General features: G+C 49.0%; 1 protein-coding gene across 4 annotated transcripts in view; it reads right to left on the bottom strand.

The window, feature by feature from the left end:
* The window catches only part of Haus5 (HAUS augmin like complex subunit 5), a 46,455-nt gene that overhangs the window by 4,139 nt on the left and 19,030 nt on the right, over nt 1–23,286 (bottom strand). The window contains exons 2-17 of one of the 4 annotated variants that reach the window (XM_052761780.1): nt 14,898–14,936; nt 14,471–14,626; nt 13,390–13,920; nt 7,027–7,433; nt 6,356–6,418; nt 6,234–6,266; nt 6,086–6,110; nt 4,614–4,719; nt 4,374–4,533; nt 2,217–2,286; nt 2,044–2,126; nt 1,524–1,581; nt 1,277–1,401; nt 1,049–1,112; nt 840–970; nt 475–637 (exon numbers count right to left, since the gene is read on the bottom strand). In XM_052761780.1, the coding sequence (XP_052617740.1) occupies nt 475–637; nt 840–970; nt 1,049–1,112; nt 1,277–1,401; nt 1,524–1,581; nt 2,044–2,126; nt 2,217–2,286; nt 4,374–4,533; nt 4,614–4,719; nt 6,086–6,110; nt 6,234–6,266; nt 6,356–6,418; nt 7,027–7,280 (1,335 nt within the window). In that variant the 5' untranslated portion in view covers nt 7,281–7,433; nt 13,390–13,920; nt 14,471–14,626; nt 14,898–14,936. The remainder of the gene's footprint in view (nt 1–474; nt 638–839; nt 971–1,048; nt 1,113–1,276; nt 1,402–1,523; nt 1,582–2,043; nt 2,127–2,216; nt 2,287–4,373; nt 4,534–4,613; nt 4,720–6,085; nt 6,111–6,233; nt 6,267–6,355; nt 6,419–7,026; nt 7,434–13,389; nt 13,921–14,470; nt 14,627–14,897; nt 14,937–23,286) is intronic. The other 3 variants (XM_052761781.1, XM_052761782.1, XM_052761783.1) reach the window with 3 other exon arrangements.

Raw genomic sequence — 23,286 nt, 5'->3', positions numbered from 1 at the left:
GCCCAGTTTGTTTGTTCATCCCTCCCCTCCCTACCCCTTAAATTTTTTTAGATTTATTTATTTTTACTTTATGTGTATGGGTGTTTAGCCTATATGGATGTCTATGTATCTTATGCATACTTGATACCCATAGAGGTAGAAAGAGGGTATCGGATCCCTTGGAACTGAAGTCCCAATTATGAGCTGCCATGTAGGCATTGAACCCAGGTTCTCTGGAAGAACATCTAGTATTCTTTTTTTCAAGATAGGGTTTCTTTGTGTAGCCTTGGCTGTCCTAGAAGTAGCTCTGTAGACCAGGCTGGCCTCAAACTCACAGAGATCCTCTGCCTCTGCCTCTGGAGTGCTGAGATTAAAGGTGTGCGCCACCACCAACCACTGCAGCCAGAACTCTTAGCACTGAGCTCTGGAGGCCCAGTTCTTGTTCTCTAGGCCTTACACCTCCACTCTGACCCTGCTACAGGCCCAGGATCTCACCACCAGCTGACGCCACTGCAGGATCCGCTGCTGCTTGGCCAGCAGCTCCCGAAGCAGAAGTTGCCGGTGCCCAACCGCGTCCCCCAGTTCCTGGCTCTGGGCATGAAGAGCTTTGAGCTCTGCCCACAGGCCACTGCACCTAAGTCCCAGCAGCAGCATTTTCCTGGGGCGTGGCGAGAAATTGAAAGAAAGCAAGGAGACTGGCAGCCACACTGGGGAGATGAGATCTTCAGGGAGGCACGAGGAACCCCAAACACAGGAAACAAGTGCCAGGATGGGGAGGAAATGAGGGGGGCCCCAGGGTGGACAACATCCAGTATCCCCAGCCTCCTGGGAGAGGGCCACCCCTGAGGGAGCCTCTTTACCTCTCACTGGATCCCAGAGCGTGCCTCTCCACCTCCTCCACTAGGCTCTGGAGGCGGCCAGTCAGGACTTGTCGCTCACCCAGGAGGGCACTCCTCTGGGTAACTAGTGTACCTACGGCCTGCCAGCCTTCCTGGGGGTACAAAGGCTGTGTGGGCATGGTCCATGGGCAGAGGCGTTCAGTGGGTTTAGGAAAGTGTCTCAGGGTTACCTGGATGAGATGAACGGAGGATGGCAGGGCCTGGATGGAGTTTGATGGGTCTGGTGCCTGGGGCCTGGGGCAGGGACAGAACAGCTGAGGGAAGAGTCCTTTATTTTTGTCTCGATGAGTGTCATAGTCAGTATCAGTCTTCTCCTCCCCTGCTATAGGCTGGCATTCAGTCCCACCCCAATCGCAGGCTGCGGCCTGCTCCTAGCTATAACAACCTTCACCGCCCACCTGGACATCACCTCTTCTTTGAGCCCATCCCCACCACACCGGGACCAGAGCTCTGTCTCCCGCTCGGCAGCCAGGTACGTCAAGGCAGCCAGGATGTGGCCGGCAGGGTGGTTTGTCAGCAGTGTCTGGTAGGGACAAGGGGGAAATCAGGGAGATGACTTATGGCTAGACGAGTGGGGGTTGGCAACTGGAAATTTCCTCATGGAGCAGGAGGAAGTAGCCTTCCCTGAGAGCCCTGCCCTCTTACCTCAACGGAGCTTAGCCACTGCTGATGGGAACTTCCGAAGTGGTCCTCACGAGGGCTTCTGTGGATTTGGGTGAGGGGACAAGGAATGTTGTAGGATACATCAGTTACCCTCTATCACCACTACATGTAAGTAGGAGCTATCATTGTCTCCACTGGATGGATAAGGAAATTGAGTCCATATGTGCTTATTAGGCTTGAGTCCCCCCATTATCTGAACTTGCTGTCCTGGGAGCCATTACAAGTTCTGTTAGTTCTTGATCCTTCACCCTAATTAAGTCTCCTCACCAGAGTCCCTCCCCTCCCCACTCCCAGCTGGGTAAGGGCCTCCTCTGGGTCCTATAGCCTCCGGCCTCCCTACCTCAAACAGCCCTGATCACCTGGCTGTTGCTTCCTCATCCCACCCTTGGAGCTCACACAGGACATAACCCAGAAATCCAGTCTTGAGTAATTTATAAACCAGCCATCTCCTGCCCCTCACGCCCAGGGCCTTCCCAGGCTCCTGGAGCCTGTGAACACTCACGGGATGCTGCTTCCCCTGGCCTGAGGAATGAGAAGGTTCTGCAGGAACTGAGTCCGAAGGGAGCAGGCTGTCCGGACATCACGCTAGGGGCAAGAGGATGGGGCCTAAGTGGGTTCCAGGCCTCTGCTTGATCCCTGACTCCTCATAGCCCCTGCACAGCCCAGGGCTCTCACCAACACCTCAGGCTCTAGGGCTGGGGCTGCTGACACCAGAGGTCCAAAGGTCACATCCACTTTGGCTTTCCTGGAAGGAAGAGTGTAACTGGAATGGGGTTCTAGGGAGAGCAGATGTGCCCCCCCCCCCTGCCTGGCCCTCATGGGCTGTCTCTTGGCTACTGTCATCTCCGACATTAGACTCCTCATTGGTCTATGGTCCACCTCTTCCTGTCCTCTCTGGTCTGACAGTGGTCAGCAACCCTATTAAAATCTGGGGAAAGTCAGGCACAGTGGCTCATGCCTGAGATTCTAGCCAGTGGTTCTCAACCTTCCTAGTGCTGTGACCTTTTAATACAGCTCCTCATGTTGTGCTGACCCCTGACCATAAAATATTTTGTTGCTACTTCATAACTGTCATTTTGCTACTGTTATGAATCAATGTAAATATCTGTGTTTTCCAATTGTCCTAAGAGGTGACCGCCATGAAAGGGTCTGCCAGCGCAGGGGAGTTGCAACCCACAGGTTGAGAAACACTAGATTCCAGCACTCAGGCAGTTGAGACAGGAAGATCACTGAAAGTCTGAAGTCAACCTGGGCTACACGGTGAGCTGCCAGTGGGTGCTGGGAATTGAACCCAGGTCCTCTGAAAGAGCAAGCAGTGCTCTTCACCGCTGAGACATCTCTTCAGCTCCTTGGGCTACACAGTACCGTGGGAGGCCAGCACAGCTGCTGTGATTACAAAGCAAATTGAAGGCCAGTCTAGGTAACTTAGTAAGACTTTGTCTCAAATTTTATACAAAGTAAAAAAAAGGCAAGTTGGGGCTCGGAGAGATGGCTCTGTGGTGAAGAACACACATTGCTCTTGCACAGGACCTGGGTTTGGTTCCCAGCACTCATATTCAGTGGCTCACAACTGCCTGTAACTCCAGCTCCAGGCGATCTCATGTCTTCTGGCTTCCATGGGCACCAGCATGCATGTGGTGCACAGAAACTCACACAGGCATAAGCAAAAACAATCAATATATCTTCAAACAAGCAAAGGGGCAAGGGGTGGGCGTGGTGGTGCACACCTTTAATCCCAGCACTTGGGAGACAGAGGCAGACGGTTCATTGTCACTTTGGGGCCAGCCTGGTCTACATAGACCCTATCTAAAACAAAAAACAAACAAACAAAATGTAAGGGGTGTGGCTCAGTAGTAAAGCACTTGTTTAGGACATGTGAGGCCTGAGGTTTAATGCTGAGTACCACTATAGCAAACAGCTACATGGGAGGAAGAGATGGGTCAGAGGTAAGGCCTTCTACTTTTCCAGAGGACTTGGGTTTGATTCCCAGCACCCACGTGGCAGCTTTCAGTTCCAGGGGAGCCAATGCCCTCTTCTGGCTTCTGAGGGCACCAGGCATATGCATGGTGCACAGACTTACATGCCAGCAAAACACCCACATACATAAAATAAAAGAAAAACAAAAACATGTACTCTTAAAAAAACAAAATACCCCCATGAGACCTAAGGAGTGTCATGACACTTTTCTATCACACTCAGAACAGCTGGCAGACATCTGAGCACTTTCCATGAATTGGATTCACCTAATTCTTATACTAACTAGAGAGGCTGAACATTAGCACCATTCCATAGATCTTAGGAACAAAGAATACTTCGCCCAAGATCATGCAGTTCTAAGTAGCCAAGCCAGGGCATCTGGTGTTTCAGAGAGAAACTGCAGTGTCCCCATGGCTTTGCCCACCTCTCCCACTCGGCCTCCTCATATGTCCCCCTGGCCAGCTAGGCGAGGGCTACTCCTGGCTGTCCACCCAAGCTGAGCTCTGGCCTCTAAGCTTGCTATGGAGACTCCTCCCCCTTCATCATACGATCCTTCCCAGAATTTATCTCCTGAGGGATCTACCTGAAACTATGAGATATTTCCTTGGTTACCATCTGCCTTCTATGCAGGAGGCCATCAGCTACAGGAGGGTGGGACCTATGCTGTGTATTCGGTTGTTCCCTCAAAGCCAGTGGCCTAGATATCTAGTGGGTACCATAAATCCGAGTGCCCAAGATAATAGAACTCCTTGTCCTGATGGCCCTTACGTTACAGCTGGAAGCAGGAAGGGACCAGGCAGAGCACCGGGGTCTCTGAGGAGAATGGCTAAACTCCCTGGGGAGGCTGAACCCCACCTCTGCATGTCCTGCAGGCGCCTGAGCTGATTCTGCAGCCTCTGCATGGGATCTTGCAGTCCACGTTGCTGTCTTCGTACAGCCCTGGCTTGGGCCTGGAGGAGAAGAGTTCGATGCTGGGTATCTTTCAGGCTCTGCAGTGTCTGTGCCACGGCCATGTCTGTGGGAGGAACAAGGGAGACTGTCAGCACCTCCCTCATCCGGGGTCTCATTGCCCCTTGGGCTGGCCCCACGAGTCACCCTGAGCTTCAGTCTCTTGATCCATCAGCTCCAGACTCTGGTCTAGCCCTTGGATCTCTGCACGCAGGCGGGCCACAGTGGCTTCCAACTCCAACTTCTGACGGACCTGATGGGATCAGTACAGTGTCAGAAGGCTAATGCTTGGACTCACTGAGGCTCAGCCTGGCTGGACCCCCTTCTGGGTGGCATTAGGATCAGCTCCTGGGAGAGTCTATCTGGCTCTCTCCCTCCTGGGACTGATTCCCTCACCATCTTCCTGGTTTTGTGTGTGGGACTCCCACATCTCTGCCAGAGGCCTTTTCTAATTTTTTATTTTTATTGAGACAGGGTTTTGCTATGTAACTAGCTCAGTTAAACCTCACAGTCCTGCTTCAGCTTCCAAGTACTGGGATAAAAGGCAAGTACCACCACACCAAGCTTCTGTCTTAGTCTTTAAAAAAATGTGTGTGTGTGTGTGTGTGTGTGTGTGCATCACATGCATACAGGTGCCAGTGGAGGCCAGGTGTTGAATCCTCTAGAGCTGAAATCACAGTTGGTTAGCCATCTGCTCTGCACAGATGGTTAGCCATCTGCTCTGGATGCTGGATCTGAACTGGGGTCCCCTTAACTATTGAGCCACCTCTCTAGTGTCCTCCTAGTCTTGACCTCTTTCTGTGTCCCTTAGTGGCTCCCAAAGCTGTCCTTTCTCCAGTGCTGTTTTTCATTAAATTCAGTAGCTGCCCCTTAAGCAACTGGGGTCCTAATCGGGCAGTTGCAACCCCGCAGCAGTTTGGCCAGTGCAGCCGTAGTCAGGTGGGAATTCTGTCCCCTCAGGCACCGGCTCCATCACGGCCACTAAAGGGATCTTATCTAGATCTCTTCTATCCCTCTACAGAACTCAGGATTCAAAGGTTGAGGTGAAATTCTGCTCGCTCAGGGAGGCTGAATAACAAGTAGCTGTCAACCTCCTGACTGCAGGTTAATTTTATTTAATCAAACAAATGTAACACATCTTTGCATTTTTTTTTTTGAGAGAGTTTCTCTGTATAGCTTTGGTGCCTGTCCTAGAACTCACTTTGTAAACCAGGCTAGCCTCAAACTCACAGAGATCTGCCTGCCTCTGCCTCCCAAGTGCTGGGAAAGGCGTGTGCCACCACCACCATCTTTGCATCATTAAACAAATATTTCACAGCATAAACAAATATAACACATCCCAGGCTGGCCTTAGGCTCACAGTGATCCTTCTGCCTTCTCCTGAGTGCTGAGGCTACAGGTCTCAGCTCAGTGCCCTCCTCTTGCCAACACTTGTGCCCCATGTCTATGTTCCGTCGCTCCCTACCCTACTCAGCCAGGCTCCCCCTGGACTACAGCCTCTGGGAGCACAAAGATCTGGGCTGTTTTGTGACACAGTGTCCCTGACAAATCCAGCCTAGAGCAAATATTTGCAAGCTCTTTTCTGGTTGAAAGAGAATCTTACAGCACGGGCTTCTCACCTTTGGATTGTCCTGATGGCCGTACCTAAAGAAATGAGAGGAGAGTTAGGTGGTCGGGGCTGCCAGGGAAGAAGGCAGGAAGCAGAGGCTGTGGATGAGCATGGCGACAGGATTGGGGAAGACAGGGATGACTTTGAGAAGCAGTTACCAGAGGAGGTTTCCCCGGATCGTCTTGATACTCCTGCATTGGAAAGACGGAGGGTGAGGAGTTGCTGAGGGCCTTGCCTATGCCTTTCCCCCTCCCTGACCCCTCCAACTAGCTTGGTTTACCTTTGACTGTGCACATGCTGCACGATGTAGGCCCAGATGTCAGCCCCCTGACCCAGACACAGCCTGCAGAGATACAGCAGAAGGTATGCTTGGGGCATCACCCAGGAGGAGGAGCCTCCACCATTCCCACAGGTATGGTGGTGGAAAGTCCCAAGAGTTTCTACTTCTGGGAAGAGAGGCCAGTGCTCCTGGGGTGGGGGTGTCACTGAGAGGGGATTCTCATTCCACAGTGGGGTTCTCTTTCTTCTAGGAGAGGGTTAGAAGAGGTCTACACTCAGGGAATGATCTTTCCTAACAGGGTCATGGTCATTGCTCCTCCTGATTCGGTCCCCAATAGGACGGCTATTGCTAACCACCTAGTGTCATCTTCGCTTAGGGCAGAGTGGCAAAGGGGAGGTGTTGCCGGGGCCGCCTTACTCTGCAGGTCCTATTTTCACACTGTGGGTGGAGAGGGGCTCCATTAACGCTTGGACTATGATGACAGGTGCCAGGGATCCTGCTTTGTACGGCGTCCCAGGCGTCACCACCTGGGCTCCTCACTCAACTCCAAGATTCTTTTTTGGGAGAGACCGCTCTGGGTGGGGCGCTGTCTCATCCTCACGAGGGCTGGGGATCTCACTCCTGGAGGCTAATTCCAGGTTGTGGAGTCCTTACTCCAGGAGCGGCCTCACCTGCGCAGCGTCGACTCCGGGGGCCGGGCCGCGTGGGGCACCTCCATCTTTTCGGCAGCCCAGCAACTAAGTTCCCGCGCTTTCTGCGTTAGTTCCATGGCTGTCAGAGAGCTCGGCGGCAGTCCCTGCTTCCCGCACGCTCTCCGACGCTGGCGCCCACACATGACGTCACGAGCGCGACGCCGAGACGTGCCCGGCTGCCGAGCCGGCGGCTGGTCCTTGCTTCCAGGTCTTGGAGCAAGGCGGCTTTTCATAGCGGCTCTTCAAGCTCGAGTGCGGCTTCCAGTGAGCGAAAATGAAAAGGACCGGTGGAGGTGCAGACGCCCGCTTGCTCTCTTTTCTTCTTTCACTCACTGTAAGAGGCAAAAGGTCCTGAAGGCTTCACTTTATTTTCTTGAAAAATGGACCTGCACGCGAAGAGGATGAGTGTCAGGTTCCAAGAATTCCCTTCTCTCAAAGTCTGGCGTGTAGACAAAAGCCCACATTCCCTCGGGGACTTAAAAAGGTAGCTCCTACTTGCTAAAAGGAGTCATTCTCCTAATCTTTGGCAAAAAGGGACGTTTGGCTCTTCCATTAACCTATGCCTGTGGCGCTTATTATCATGCCAGGATCTATGCTAGCCTCTAGGCTCTCTCAGTCTCTACTCACAAGTACCCGCTACAGAGTCATCCTGGCTGGCATATCCCGTCCCCTACCCTAGACCTCTCCAGCCCCTGAGTTTCACTTCCCTCCTCCCTAACTCAGCCATTTGGGGTACTCGCCCTCTTGGTTTCCATGCGCTCTCTGGGTCCTTTTGGCCCCCTCTTTCCTCTCTTCTCTTCCTCTCTCGCTCTCCTCCCCCACCTCCTCTCATGGCCCAGTCTATTTTGCTGGCCATGTTCAGTCTGAACTCTTCTAGATGTCTCTTCTGGCTGTTCTCTCCCTCTTATCTGTAATAAAACTCTTCTCAACCATACCCAGGAGCGGCCATGTTTTCATTTTCATTCACTGAGAACCAAATGAGGAGAGACAATGGACTTATTGATTATTTTATTAATTTTTAATTTAACTTACTTTTACATATACTTTAAGATATGTTTTATTTTATTTTATGAGCATTGCTTTTTTGCCTGCATGCAGTACTTGCGTAGGCCAGAAGAGGGCATCAGATTCCGTGAAATTGGAGTTAAGAGCCGGTTGTGAGCTGCCAAGTGGGTTAGGGGAATCAAATCGAGATTCTCTGGAAGAGGAGCCAGTGTTTTTCTTTCTTTTCTTTTTCTTTCTTTCTTTCTTTCTTTCTTTCTTTCTTTCTTTCTTTCTTTCTTTCTTTCTTTCTTTCTTTCTTTCTTTCTTTCTTTCTTTCTTTCTTTCTTTCTTTCTTTCTTTCTTTCTTTCTTTCTTTCTTTTTCCCTCCCTCCCTCCCTCCTTCCCTCCCTCTCTTTCTTTCTTTCTTCCGAGACAGGGTTTCTCTGTGTAGTTTTGCGCCTTTCCTGGAACTCACTTTGTAGACCAGGCTGGCCTCGAACTCACAGAGATCTGCCTGCCTGTGCCTCCCCAGTGCTGGGATTAAATATGTGTGCCACCACCGCCCAGCCTTGATAAAAGTTTTTAAACATTTCATAAATCACCTAAATAGAAGTTCATGACAGAAACCAGTTTAAATCAGCTAGTAAAGACTGATGAAATTAATGGCCACTTCCACTTCTAGCTAAGATGGAGGAATAGAAACCAGATTATATTGTCCAAAGTTTTTAACTGTACACTTTTTGGGGGGGGTGGATTTCAAGACAGGGTTTCTTTATGTAGCCCTGGCTGTCTTGGAACTCACTTTGTGGACCATGCTGGCCTTGAACTCACAAAGATCTTCCCACCTCTGCCTTCAGAGTGCTGGGGCTAAAGGTGTGCACTACCTGGCTTTTGTTTGTTTGTTTTTGTTTTTGAGACATGGTTTCTCTGTGTAGCCATGGTTGATCTGGAACTTGCTTTGTAGACCAAGTTGGCCTCGACCTCACAGAGATCTGCCTTCCTCTGCCTCAAAGCCTGGGATTAAAGGCGTGTGCCACTATTGCCCTGCTTAACTGTACACTTTCAGACACAGAGTTTCACTATGGCTGGCCTGGAACTATGTAGACCAGGTTGGCTTTGAACTCACAGACATCCAACTGCCTCTGCTATCAGATCAATAGGATCAAGGTGTGTTCCACCACATCCAGCCCCCAACACTCTTTTCTTCAATGGGACAAAATATATGTGTTAAGTCTCAGACTGTCCAAATATCCAAAAATGAGCTCAAACTGGACTACAGGAGGATTTCTGGCAGTTAGATAGAAGCCAGCCTCAGGAACTTATGAGACTGGTTCCCATCTGCCAAAAGGAATCATTTCCCTTGCCTCCTTGCAGAGGGATATATGGCTCCATTGGCACATACCTGTGGCTGCTTATCAAAGCCCATGCTGGCCTCCAGGCTCCCTCAGTATCACAAGCATCTGTTACACATTTCAAAGCCCATGCTAGTATCTTAGCCTTCTTACCTCCTCCCTGCTGTAAGCTCCCTCCAGCGCGCAGGCTTCCCTCCTCCTCCAGCTCGCAGGCTTCCCTCCTCCTCCAGCTCGCAGGCTTCCCTCCTCCTCCAGCTCGCAGGCTTCCCTCCTCCTCCAGCTCGCAGGCTTCCCTCCTCCAGCTCGCAGGCTTCCCTCCTCCAGCTCGCAGGCTTCCCTCCTCCAGCTCGCAGGCTTCCCTCCTCCAGCTCGCAGGCTTCCCTCCCTCCAGCTTGCAGGCTTCCCTCCTCCAGCTGCTCATTCTCCCTATAACCCTGCTGTTCTCACTGTTCTTTCTCACTTACTCTCTTTTTCTTTGTGTCTCTTGCTATCCATTTACTCTCCCATATACACTTGCTCCAATTCTCTCTCTCTCTCTCTCTCTCTCTCTCTCTCTCTCTCTCTCTCTCTCCTCCTCTACTTCTTGCTGTCTCGCTATCTTCATGATTCTCGCCCACTCTCCTGTTTCCCTAGCCCCGGGCAGTCCAGTCTGCTGGCCATGTTGAGTTTACTTCTTTCTCTCTCTGCTCTGGACTCTACCAGATGCCTCTGGCTGTTCTCTCCCTCATATCTACAATAAAAACCTCAACCGTATTATGAAGTGGTCATGTTGGCAGTTTCTCTACTGCACCCCCACACATACACCATAGAACAATTGCCTCGAAACACTGGATAGCAGACAAGGAAGGGCAGTAATGTGTAGGTGAAAGTTTCTCTCCCACCTGCCTCTTCCCAAGTACCCAGCAGCTACTTCTTAAATAATTGACTCTGAGGCTTAATATTACTTATAAATGCTCAGCCAGTAGCTCAGGCTTATTACTAACTAGCTCTTACACTTAAATTAACCCATAATTCTTATCTATGTTTAGCCACATGGCTTGGTAGCTTCCCAGTATGACATTCTTCTCATCTTGCTTCCTCTGCATCTGGCTGGTGACTCCCAACTCCACCCTTCCTCTTCCCAGCATTCTTAGTTTGGTTGTCCTGCCTATACTTCCTGCCTGGCTACTGGCCAATCAGCATTTTATTAAACCAATTTGAGCAACAAATCTTTACAGTATACAAGAGGATTATCCTACAGCAGTAATGTACAAGAGAAAGGAGAGTAGATGAGCCCTAAAATTGTCCTAGCTTACTGCCTGGAAGGAGATCCCAAGTGTTTGTGTGAGGAGGGAATGCAGCAGAGCCCACAGCCCCCGTCTTAGGGTTTCTATTGCTGTGAAGAGACACCAGGACCACGGCAACTCTTATAAAGGAAAACATTTAATTGGGGTGGTGGCTTATAGTTCAGAGGTTCAGTCCATTATCATCATGGTGGGACATGGTGCTGGAGAAGTAGCTGAGAGTCCTACATCTTGCAGGCAACAGGAAGTGGTCTGTCTTACTGGGAGTAGCTTGAGCATAGGTACCCACCCCCACAGTGACACACTTCCTCCAACAAGACCACACCTACTCCAACAAGGTCACACCACCTAATAGTGCCTCTCCCTTTGGGGACCATTTTCCTTCAAATCAACACCCCCCTCCAGGAGGGAACGCAGCAGAGCCCACAGTCTCTGCCAAGCTGAGGATAAAGAGCTAGGGCTGTAGAGAATTCTAGCTAAGGCAGCTAGAATTCATCAGACAAAAGGACACAAGACAGGGAGAGAACCTAGAAGTCTGCAGAGGATCTGCCGTGAGAGGAGTGCATGCTGACACAGGATACACATGAGGAAGCCAGCCCAGGTGTTGTGGAATACTATTTGAAGATGTGTTACATTTGTTTATGCTGTGGAAAATTTTTTTTAATGATGCAAAGATGTGTTGCATTCTTTTATGTTGCATTTGTTTAACTCTGTGAAGCTGTGTTGCTTTGCCTGTCTAAGACACCTGATAGTCTAATAAAGAGCTGAATGGCCAATAGTGAGGCAGGAGAAAGGATCGGCGGGGCTGGCAGGCAGAGAGAATAGATAGAAGGAGAAATCTGGGAGGAAAAGAAGAAAGAGCCAGAGAACAAGGAGAGGAGGATGCTGGGGACCAGCCACCCAGCCACCCAGCCAGCCACCCAGCCACCCAGCCAGCCATGGAGTAAGAGTGAAAGTAAGATATACAGAAGACAACGAAAAAGCCCAGAGGCAAAAGGTAGATGGGATAATTTAAGTTAAGAAAAGCTGGCTAGAAAAAAGCTAAGCTAAGTCTGGGCATTTATAATTAAGAATAAGCCTCCATGTGTGATTTATTTGGGAGCTGGGTGTCGGGCCTCCCCAAAGAACAAAGAGCAAAAGACTGAAAACACCCAAGGTGAGGGATCAGTCTGGAACTATCTGAAGTCCATGGAGGGCTAAGAGGTTCTACCAGCCAAAGTGGGAAAAACTCCTCCAGTGGGCACTGAGTAGAGGTGAATGAAAAAAAGAAATACAAAGGAAAGATCATGACTGCTCCTAGGTGTGGTGGAGGACAGTTTATTATAGATAAAGTGAGAACATAGTCAGAGGCAGGGGACATCTGGGAGAGTCCAGAGTGGACATGACCCTGAGCTGCGCCATGTTGTGGAATATTCCTTTCCACTGTGTGAAGATGTGTCACTGTGATTGGCTTAATAAAGAGCTGAACAGCCAATAGCTAAGGCAGAAGGTGTAGGCGGGACTTCCAGACAGAGAGCTCTGGGAGAAGAAGACAGAGTTGCCAAACACATGGAGAGGAAGCAGGATGGGCAGAGTAAAGGTAACTGAGCCACGGAAAAGAACATAGATTGAAAGATATGGGCTAATTTAAGTCGTAAGAACTAGTTAGGAACAAGCCTAAGCTAAAGCTGAGCTTTCATGATTAATAATAAGTCTCCGTATCATTCTTTTGTGAGCTGGCAGCACAAAGAAAAATCTGCCTACAGGGGAATGTGGGGAGAGGGAGGGGGAAGGGGAGAGAGGGACCCAGGTGCAGCAGCCAGGAGGACCAAAGGTACAAAATGGGGCAGGTAACCAAAATGTCTGGACTATATACGGAAGAGCCTCTGGGGGAAGGGCAGCCCCTGGGCTGGAGAGTTGGGATAGAGGGTGGAGTATACCAGCCATACCCTGTAACAGCTAGGGACTGAGGGATGCTGGGAGAACCTCGCCGCCAGGTCCAATTTGGTAATGTTAAATAGGGACCTCAGCCATTTGTTCTGGGTTTGAGATTTAACAGAGGGCTGGGTAAGATTAGTCCTTGATGAAATAATTCTCATAAATAATAATAATAAATAATTAAATAATAAAGCTGACTGGAAAGGACTAGAGACAAGACCTGGAGGCGTCAGGCTGAACTGTTCTCCAGCAAGAAGTTCAAGAATATTTATAGAAATCAAAAGATCCAGAATCTAACAAGGTAAAAGTAATATTCTCCTTTAATCCCAGCACTTGGGAGGCAGAAGCAGGTGAATCTCTGATTTCGAGGCCAGCCTGGTCTACATAGTGAGTTCCAGAACAGTCAGAGAGCTACATAGAGAAACCTTGTCTGGAAGAACCAATCTCCTCCCCACAAAAAAAGTAAAATTCTTTGGCATCAGTAAAAACACATACATGTAAAGATGTAAGGAAATGTGGCTCATATACTCACTAAACCAAAAGTGACCCAGGGCTGGGTGTGGTGGCACATGCCTTTAATCCCAGAGGCAGGTAGATTTCTGTGAGTTCGAGGCCAGCCTGGTCTACAAAGAGAGAGTTCCAGAACAGCCAGATCTGTTACACAGAGAAATCCTGTCTTGAAAAACAAAACAAACAAACGTGACCCAGGGCCTGTGAGCTGCCTCAAGGGAAAAGGCCTTATTTTCCTGACAATTAAATTTGCAATCAAAGGAAAAAAAAAAAAAAGGCAGCTCCAAGAGCAGTACCTGTTGGTCACACCACCAAATCCAGGACCAGAGCTCCTCCACTGGGTGTCCTGATGCCCGCCCACGCCCTCCAGCCCAGGCATGGCTCATCCTTGCCTTCATCTGGCTCTCCATCTGGCATAAGCAGAGTCCACAAAGACTTGTGTGTTGCAGGTAAAGAGTGTCAGAATTGAATGCAGTTTGAGGATGTCCAGTTGGCGTCTGCCGTCGAGTCTGACATCTGAAGTGTTGGGCAGTGCAGTGTACAAACTCCAGGAACAGTACGATATTATTGCTGTTTTTATTTCTGATCTCAAACAGCTGGGCGCTCCAGACATTAAAGAGAAGGTGTCCTGGCGAGGTTAAGTGGCGCGGTTGTACGTATCCGATGGTTTGTCCGTGTGCTGTGACAGGTTAAATGAAGAAGAGTCGGTAAAAAAAGAAGAGAAGAATGAAGATTCCTACAATGATGGAGGTCAAGGCCAAAACGAAGGTGCGATCCGAGGCAACTTGTGCCTTTTCATATTCGTTCTCTTCCTTGTAGACTCTTGTCTGAGTTCCGGGGGAGAGGAAAAAAGGGGAAAGATGTGCTTTAAAGGATTCTCAGACAGGGGCTGGAGAGATGGCTTGGTGTTTAAGAGCCCAAATGCTCTGACAGAAGTCCTGAGTTCAGTTCCCAGCACCCATGTCAGGGGCTCACAGCTACCTGAACCTCCAGCTCCAGGACACCTTCTTCTGGACTCCAAAGGTGCTAAACATTCACACGTACAAACAAACACATAATGCACATGATAAATTTTTTTTTTTTTTTTCGAGACAGGGTTTCTCTGTTTAACAGTCCTGGCTGTCCTGGAACTCACTCTGTAGCCCAGGCTGACCTGGAACTCACAGAGGTTCACCTGCCTCTGCCTCCTGAGTGCTGGGATTAAAGGTGTGTGCCACCACCACCCAGCTAAATCTTTTTTTTTTTTTTTTTTAAAAGGTGCTGAAATAGAGGGTGAAGTGGGGAGCTGAAAGGACCCAACATGGGGTGTGGGATCTGAATCTAGGAAGCAGGGGGAGTCAGAGTGGAGAGGGATGAAGGGTTGGTATAGATCACCACCTTGTGAGAGAAGAATAAGGCAAAGAAGCCCAGTGGAAGGAAGCAGCAGAGGGCCAACACAACTGGGTATTGGTACTCCGGGGTATCCTGGATGCTTCGAGCCCCACTTTCCTCGTCACTCTGGCTATCTTCTTTGGCAGGCATAAGTTCAAACACCTGGAGACAGAGAGGGCCTCAGGTCTGAGCACGGGTTTTTTTTTTTTTTTTTTTTTTTTTTTGGTTTTTCGAGACAGGGTTTCTCTGTGTAGCTTTGTACCTTTCCTGGAACTCGCTTTGGAGACCAGGCTGGTCTCGAACTCACAGAGATCCGCCTGGCTCTGCCTCCCGAGTGCTGGGATTAAAGGCGTGCGCCACCACCGCCCGGCCTGAGCACGGGTTTTGAATTTGCCATTCATTCTTTTTTTTTTTTTCATTCATTCTTACTTACCTCTCTAAGAAAAGATTTGGGGGCTGGAGAGTGGTAAACCTGAAAAGTGCAAGGAGAAAGACACCAAATGATTATCCAGTTAGAGCAAGCTTTATTAAGTACTGTCCAGGAAGATGGACACTGGCTAGTCTATACCTGGGATTCCCAGAGAATGGTGCGGAATTAGGTTAATTGGTCGCTCATAAAGGAAAAACCCACAAGGCTATGTACTTCCCACTGTTGTTCAATTAGGGGCAAGCATACATCCTGATGTACTTCCTGCCTACGGATCTCCCACCTAACATGTGATCAAGCACATCCTGTGTAGTTGGAGCAACCAACCTTGTTTACTAATGTGAAAACTCATGATTTGTTATCTTACATCAACAACAGCCCCCAGCATGCCAGGAAATTATCTGTTCTTGTGCAAGTGGGACTGACAGGTTAACTGTAGCCCTTCCAGAGAGAGGGCGCAGTGGTCAGAGCACTGGCTGCTCTCCCAGAGGACCCTGGTTTGATTCCCAACACTCATGTGGCAGCTCACAATCATCTGAGTCCAAGGGCATCTGAAGCCAACTTCGAAGCAAGCTTTAATTAAATACTGGCCAGGTGGATGGGCTCTGGCCAGGTCCAGACCCAGGTTCCCAGGAAATGGCCCAGAATCACAGTTTGCAGAGGCTTAAGAAGGAACACCAATAATCCATTGAATTTCCCATCGGGTCCAATCGGGGCAAGCATACATCCTAATATACCTCCATCCTGTGACCCTCTGCCCACATGTGGTCAAGCACATCCGGTGCAGATGGGTCAAACAAACTTGTTTAGGGGAATGAAAACATGTGGCTTGTTATGTCCTATAAACAACAGCCTCCAGCATTTCAGAAACTGTCCTTAGGCAAGGGGCTTACAGATTAGAGACATTTTTGTTTCATTGGGCACTGGGATTACAACTTAAAATGTAACTTTGGCTGTCACAGTTGTGAGCTGCCTGACGTGTGGACCTCTGGAAGAGCAGCCAGTGCTCTTAAACAATGAGCCATCTCTGCAGCTTCTGGTACTTCTCTTTTTCACCCACACACATTTCTATTTGGCTCCTCTAGCATCTTCACTGATTTCCTTGAATATTTTCACTGGCTCCAACTCCCAGGATGTCCCGGCTAATTTTTATCACTCGCCATAATTTCCTGTCCCTCAGAACTCCCCACCTTCCACACTCTGTAATCTCTCTTGGCCTGTAGCCTCCCTCCTGTGCCCCCAAACACCCCCTCTCTCTGTTTCCCCCTTTGTAACTGCTTCAGTGGTTCACTCTTTGTCCCGTCTACGGTCTCCTACATCCTTGACTCTATGACTTTTCTCACTAAAACATCAACTGGCCTTATAACACGTTATTTCCCACACTGTCAGCATCCCCCAAGCTTCTATTTTGCCCCTCTAAAAATAAGACTCTGTTGTATTTTAAAACGACGGGAAGGAGTCACACCACACAACAGGGCCCACGTGGGAGGTTTATTGAGGGGAGGGGAGAGAAGGGGCAGAGAAGGGGGCAGAGACCGGTCCCTGGGGACGAGAAGGAAGGAGGAGAGGGAAGAGAGAGACAGGAGATGGGCTCGCCTTTTGTAAGTAGCGAATGTGCACAGGGGGCGCTCTTAGTGACTGCCGGTGAGGTGTATCCCGTCAGGACCCTAAGGGCAGGCCAGTACAGATGCCTGAATGCTAACATTCCCCCTCCACCCCACCCCCGCCCTTGGTTTTTCAAGACAGGGTTTCTCTGTGTGGCTTTGTGCCTTTCCTGGAACTCACTCTGTAGACCAGGCTGGCCTCGAACTCACAGAGATCCGCCTGCCTCTGCCTCCCAAGTACTGGGCTTAAAGGCGTGGGCCACCGCCGCCCCGGCTACATTCCTCCCTTTTGTTCATTATAACAAGGTGAGGAGTTAGAAAGGGGTAGCAGGTGAGGCGGGGATGAGGGCATCTTGTTCTCCAGACTGCTTCCTGCTGGCCTGAGGGGTGTCAATCATCTTTGGGGACCTGAGAAAACTAGGGTGCTGGCCACATCCTGGGGCAGCTGGCTGTTTCACTTCGCTGTCCAGGCTCTGTGGAACCATCTGGCATCGCTTGGACCTGGCAAGATGTTGTTTGAGGTAGATCCAAGTTGACTCCCTTGAGCTCACAAAAACAGTCATGGGTGTTGGATGGAGAGTCCTAGTGATCCGTTAGGTGGGAAAGTAGGGCTGTCGCAGGCGGCCCAGGTTCCAGGGTCCCCGCACGTCTCAGACTGCTGGGAGAGCCCATCCGAGTCACAGCACCAACGGCAAGAAGGAGTCACACCACACAACAGGGCCCATGTGGGAGGTTTACTGAGGGAAGGGAGAGACGTGGAGAGAAGGGGGCAGAGACCAGTCCCTGGTCCCTGGGGAGGAGAGGGAAGAAAGAGACAGACGGAGGTGGGCAAGGCCTTCCTTTTATATACGCACAGGGGTGCTCTTAGTGGCTGCAGCTGAGGATATATCCTGTCAGGACTCTGAGGGCAGTACAGATGCTTAAATGCTAACACTCTTTGAGCATGGTAACACATGTCTTTCATCCCAGCACTCAGAAGGCAGAAATAGGTGGATCTCTTGGGGTTCCAGCCAGGGATATACAGTAAGACTGTGTCTCAGAAAGGGAAGGAGAAAGAGTGGGGGTTATAATTTAAAAAGGGCAGCCTTGGCGGCTTGGGGCCTAGGGGCTCAGCTGAAAGTCACCCATGCCATGCGGCAGCGCTCACATGGGAAGTTTATTGGGGTGGTGGTGAGGGGGACACGAGCTGAGAGAAGAGGAAGAAGGAGGAGAGGAAGAGAAGAGATGGGAAAGGGGGAAGAAAAGGGGGTGGGAAGAGAGAGGAAGAGAGAGAGAAAAAGGGGAGGGGTTTGCTCTTAGAGGGGACTTAGCAAATGCACAAATGAGCTGAGCTATGCGGGATGATGTTGTCAGGATCCTGAGTAGGCCAAAGTACTGCCTGCTTATTGGCCAGGTCCCCAAGGTGCCGGTTAGGTAATACTTGAATGCTAACAGGGGGTGATGGGGGGGTGAGGGGGGGAGAGAGAGAGAGGGAGAGAGAGAGAGAGAGAGAGAGAGAGAGAGAGAGAGAGAGAGAGAGAGAGAGAGAGAGAGAGAGCGCGCACACACACGGCTGGGGAGATGGTTCAATATGTAAGGGCATTGCTGTGTAATCGTGAGGAACTGAGTTCAAATCCTGCAGGTGCTTGTGACCCAGCATGGGTGGGGGAGGGAGGTGAAGACAAGTGGATCCCGGGAGCTCACTGGCCAGCTAGCCTAGCCAAATTGGCAAACTTCTGGTTCAGTGAGAGACCCTGAATAAGATGGAGAGTTACACAGGAAGACATCTAATGTCTTCCTCCGGTTTCCACATGAGTGCGCATACGTGTGTGTGCGCGCGCGCATGCGTGCACCACTGTCTTTCACTTACACACAGGCATGAAACAGAAAACAAAACCAAATACAACTCATGATCACTTTTGTAAAACCTTCATTAGAAATTCTCCACTCCCCTCTAAAACACTCGGCCACAGACAGTTCTCTCAAAGATCCCCTACCTCTTCCTCCTACAAATCCTCTGTGGTCCTCCCTAGTCCTTAGCTGTTTACCCATAAACCCCTCCCCCAGCTCATCACGTGACTCCTTTAATCCTTTCTATAAACTCTGACACCCCTATGTCTGCCTATACCCTCTTAAGTCTCCTGATAAAGCTGCTCCCCATTTCTAACTAACACATTTTCCCTAACCTTTCAAAAATTTTAGGTCTTATTTTATGTGATGGGTGTTTGGTCTGCAGGTACATCTGAGCACCTGACTGCAGTGACTGATGGCTGTGGGCTGCCATGGGGTGCTGGGAGTAGAATCCTGGTCCTCTGGGAGAGCAGCCAGTGCTCCTAAGTTCTCCAGCAGCCTTCGCCTCCTTTTGAACTCCTTCCTGGTCCTTTTGGAGGAGCTTCCCTGCAGTGACCCTTTTCTCCCTGTGAACAACACTCTCTCCAGGGCCTCAGGATACCCTGTCTGCCTCCCTTTTCCCCCCTGATTCTCCCTGGCCTACTTGTTGCCACCTTCACAAATTCCCAGTGGGTACCTGGAGCTGACACCCCTGGCCCAGGCAAGCTCTTGGCTACAAGCAGCTCAATAGAGATTCCTATGGCAACAAGAAGTCCCAGGCCGATTTCTATGGCAACAAGAAGTCCCAGGCCGATTTCTGCTTCTATTGGATGCTTGCTATAATGGAAGTTCAGTCCTGGCTACTTATTGGTCAGCCTGAGAATTCTGGGTTCCACCTTGAAAACAGGTTTGTAAATAGACTTTCTCTTCAAGTTCCTTGCTTATTTACAGGTTCCTTCTGGGCACCTTGAAGCTTAGAAATGACATTTGAAGTAAGAGTGATGTGGGCCTCAGGGTCTCAGGCTGCATTAAGTGTGCTTGAGGGTGCCTGTGTGTGTGTGTATTCCTGCACACACACACACACACACACACACACACACACACACACACACACAGCCATGACATTTATCCCTCCCACCCCCAGTACCTCTGGTCAGTGATCTCTTTCATGTAGCTCAGGCTAGCCTTCAATTTGCTATGTAGCTGCAGATAATCCTCTTGCTGCCTCTGTGTGGTGCTGGGGATCAAACCCAGGGCTTTCTGAAGTCTAGGCAAGCACTCTACCCATAGAGCTATATCCCAAATTTCTAGTTTTTATTTTTATTTTTACCAGGCAGGATTTCATAAAGCCCAGGATGGCTTCAAACTCACCTGAAATCCCAGCTCTTGGGAGGCAGTCAGGAGGATCAGGAATTCGAGGTCAGTATCGGCTACTTAACGAACTCAAGGTCAACCAGATTCCCTGAGATACTGTCACAGAAAGCAAATACAAAAAGGTCTGGGAGATAGATGGCTTAGCTGATAAAGAGGGCCCCCTTCACCATCCTTTGGAGAAGAGAAAGGACTCAAAAAGAATCCACTATCTTTTTAAAGATTTTTTTTTTATACTTATGTGTACGGATGTGTGTCTGTGTGTTTGTCTCTGTCCACAGTGGAAGCCTGAGGCACGAACTCCCGTGTTCAGCTTTCTTGTGGGTACTGGGATTTGAACTCAGGTCTTCACACTTGAACTCCAAACACTTTACCTACTGAACCATCGCCCTTGCCTGCCTCCTTTGTTTTTGTTTTTGAGAAAGTCTTGGGTAGCCCAGGCTGTGTTCTCACTTGCTTTGTAGCTGAGGCTAGCCTTGAATCCTCTAGCTGCACAAGTGTAAGTTTGGGTCCCCAAAGTCATGTAGAGAGCCAGGGCTATGGTCTCTCTGTAACTTCAGCACTAAGGCACAGAAGTAAGTGGGTCCTGGGAGTCCACTGGGCCAGTCTAGTCCAAATGGCAAGCTCCAGGTTCAGTGAGACACCTTGTCTCAGAAAGCTAAGGTGAAGAACAACAGAGGCAGATACTGACCTCTTACCTCCAACACTCATAGGCAGGCGCACACTTATGTATTCGGTACAAAGACATACACCCCAACACACGTGAGGTTAAAAAAAAAAGAGATGACATTGCATCTAACTACCAACAGGCGGCACTGTTGCTCACCTCCTGGTCAAATCGCGCTGATCTGTTTTCCTGTTGGGACTCCTTAGCTGACTCAAGTCCTGTGCTTCCTTCTTCATAGTACAAAAGTGGGTGGAGGCTGAAAAATTAACCTCAGAAGGTGCAAAGGGGTCTGCCTCCTCCTCTTCTTTTTCCTTTTCCCCCCTCCTGTATGGTGATATTTTATTTGTGCTGAAATGTGATTTTATTTGTATATTAATAAATAAAGTTGGCTGGGGATCAGAGCTAAAAGCAAGTCATTTAGCAGAAGTCTGGTGGTGGTGACACACGCCCTTAATCTGATCACATGGCAGGCAGAGTCTCTTCGTAGTTAAGGACACAGCCAAGCGGTGACCCTAACCTTTAATCCCAGTACAAACCATAGAGACCTGGAGGTCTGTATAGACAGGCAGTGACGAGAAAATCATGTGGCTGGGTTTAGAGCCAATGAGAAGGTAGAACAGAAAGGCAATAAAAAGACAGGTCACACAGAAGAAGGTCTCTCTCTCAGGGGAAGGACGGCAGCAACTGGTAAGCTAAAGGGAGTCTTGGGCTTCGCTGGTGCTCTGATCTCTTAGGCTTTAACTCTGTATTTGGCTCTGTGTTTCTTATTTACTAAGACTGTTTAGAATTTCTACTACATTCCTGAGACAGGGTTTCTCTGTGTAGCCTTGGCTGTCCTGGAACTCCCTCTGTTAGATCAGGCTGGCCCAGAATTCAGAGATCCATATGTCTCTGCCTCCTGAGTGATGGGATTAAAAGCACTCCCCACAGTGCCCAGCCCAAGATTTTTTTATATATTTATTTTTATTTTTTTAAATTTGTGTGTGAATGTGTGTCTGCGTGTATGCCAATTGTGTGTGGTGTCAGTGGAGAGCAGAAGAGGCCATTAGATCCCCTGCAGCTGGAGCTACAAGCAGTTATGAGCCACCGTCATGGGTGCTGGGAACTGAACTTTGGTCTTCTGCAAAAGCAGGAAGTATTCTTAAACAATATTATCTATCTACCTACCTACCTATCTACCTTCTTACCTACCAGCCTATCTATCTACCTACCTACCTCCCTACCTACCTACCATCTATATCTATTGATATCTATCTATCTATCTATCTATCTATCTATCTATCTATCTATCTATGGTGTGTGTGTGTGTGTATGTGTGTGTGTTGAGACAGGGTCTCAGACTATTGTACCTGTTTCTCAAAACCCCCAGAGACCATGAAGGAGCTGGTTCCCAATGTAAGCACATAAGGGTCCTTTTATTCAGGTTCAACTTGGGTGACCACATGGCAGATGGAAGGAAATGTGGCAGTGGCCACGAGCCCAGGTGTAGAGAATTTTTATAGGGAAAAACCACAAGCTGGGAATTGGCAACTTGGGATTGGGCAGAAGGGATAAGGGGCAAGGTGATTTTTTGAAACTATTGGTCTAGACTTTGGGTGAGAAACCACATTTGAAACCATTGGGTTAGACTTTTTGGTAGGGAACCACAACCCCCTGAACAGGATTATGCTGTGGGATGGTCTGTATGTCAAATTGCTCTGATTGGTTAGTAAATAGAACACTGATTGGCCAGTAGTCAGGCAGGAGGAAGTATAGGCGGGACAAGGAGGAGAATAATTCTGGAAAGTGGAAGGCTGAGTCAGAGAGTCACTGCCAGCTGCCACCATGAGAAGCAGCATGTGAAGACGCCGGTAAGCCACGAGCCACGTGGCAAGGTATAGATTTATGGAAATGGATTAATTTAAGCTATAAGAACAGTTATCAAGAAGCCTGCCACAGCCATACAGTTTGTAAGCAATATAAGTCTCTATGTTTACTTGGTTGAGTCTGAGTGGCTGTGGGACTGTTGTCTGCGGTTTATACCCAATGCAAGCACAAAGGGGTTTATTAATAACAAAGCAAGCCCAGGATTGGTCCATGTCCAACACTCACTTCAAGGGGTTTATATAGGAAAGGTTTACGTGCAGAGGGTTACATATCTCGGGATTGGACGAGAGGGCTAGAGGTGAGGTAGTTCTTTGAAGTTACTGGCTGAACTATAAGCATGAGGTTACTGATAGCTAATGGGATTCAGAGTATGTACAGAGACAAATTTTTTTACTCCCTATGTCCTGCTTTTGCTGAGTCCAGGATTTATACATTCAGATTTATTGTCGCAGCCCTATTTTCCCATAAGGTCAACTTCTGGTCAGTTGAGTCCATTACTCCCCATGTCCTGTTTTGCCAAGTCCAGGATATATAGATTCATTGTTCCAGCCTTATCTTCCCATGTGCTCAACTTCTGGTCAGTTCTAAAACTGCTGGTCAGCAAATACCTTTGTAGGGGGAGCATCTCTCAAGATGGCTACTGATTTTTCCCTTTCAGGATTACAAGTATTCCCAACCACACTCAGTTTATGCAGTCCTGGGGACTGAACTCAAGACTTCGTGCATGCTAGACCAGCTATATTCCCCAGCCCTATGAAATCCATTGTTATTCTTTCACATGTTCCCCTTTGCCTCTTACAGGTTTGATGTTGGGGTTTCAAACTATGGAAGAGGTTCCTGTTTTCTTGATTTGTGTGTGTGTGTGTGTGTGTGTGTGTGTGTGTGTGTGTGTGTGTGTGTGTCTTCTGTTTGAGACAAGGTCTCATTTATATAGCCCAGGCTGGCCTTGAAATCTCTGTTCTTCTGCTTCTGCCTTCTAAATTCTGGGATTACAGGATTCTTTTCTTGTTTTTTTTTTTTTTTTTTTTTAATAAACTTTTTTTTTTTTTAAAGATTTATTTATTATGTATACAGCATG

The sequence above is a fragment of the Peromyscus californicus genome, unplaced genomic scaffold (assembly GCF_007827085.1).
Source record: "Peromyscus californicus insignis strain IS unplaced genomic scaffold, ASM782708v3 Scaffold_4__1_contigs__length_199733344, whole genome shotgun sequence".
Classification (NCBI taxonomy): Eukaryota; Metazoa; Chordata; class Mammalia; order Rodentia; family Cricetidae; genus Peromyscus; species Peromyscus californicus.
Note: the sequence above shows the minus strand (reverse complement) of the source record. Positions and strands in the feature narration are given on the sequence as shown.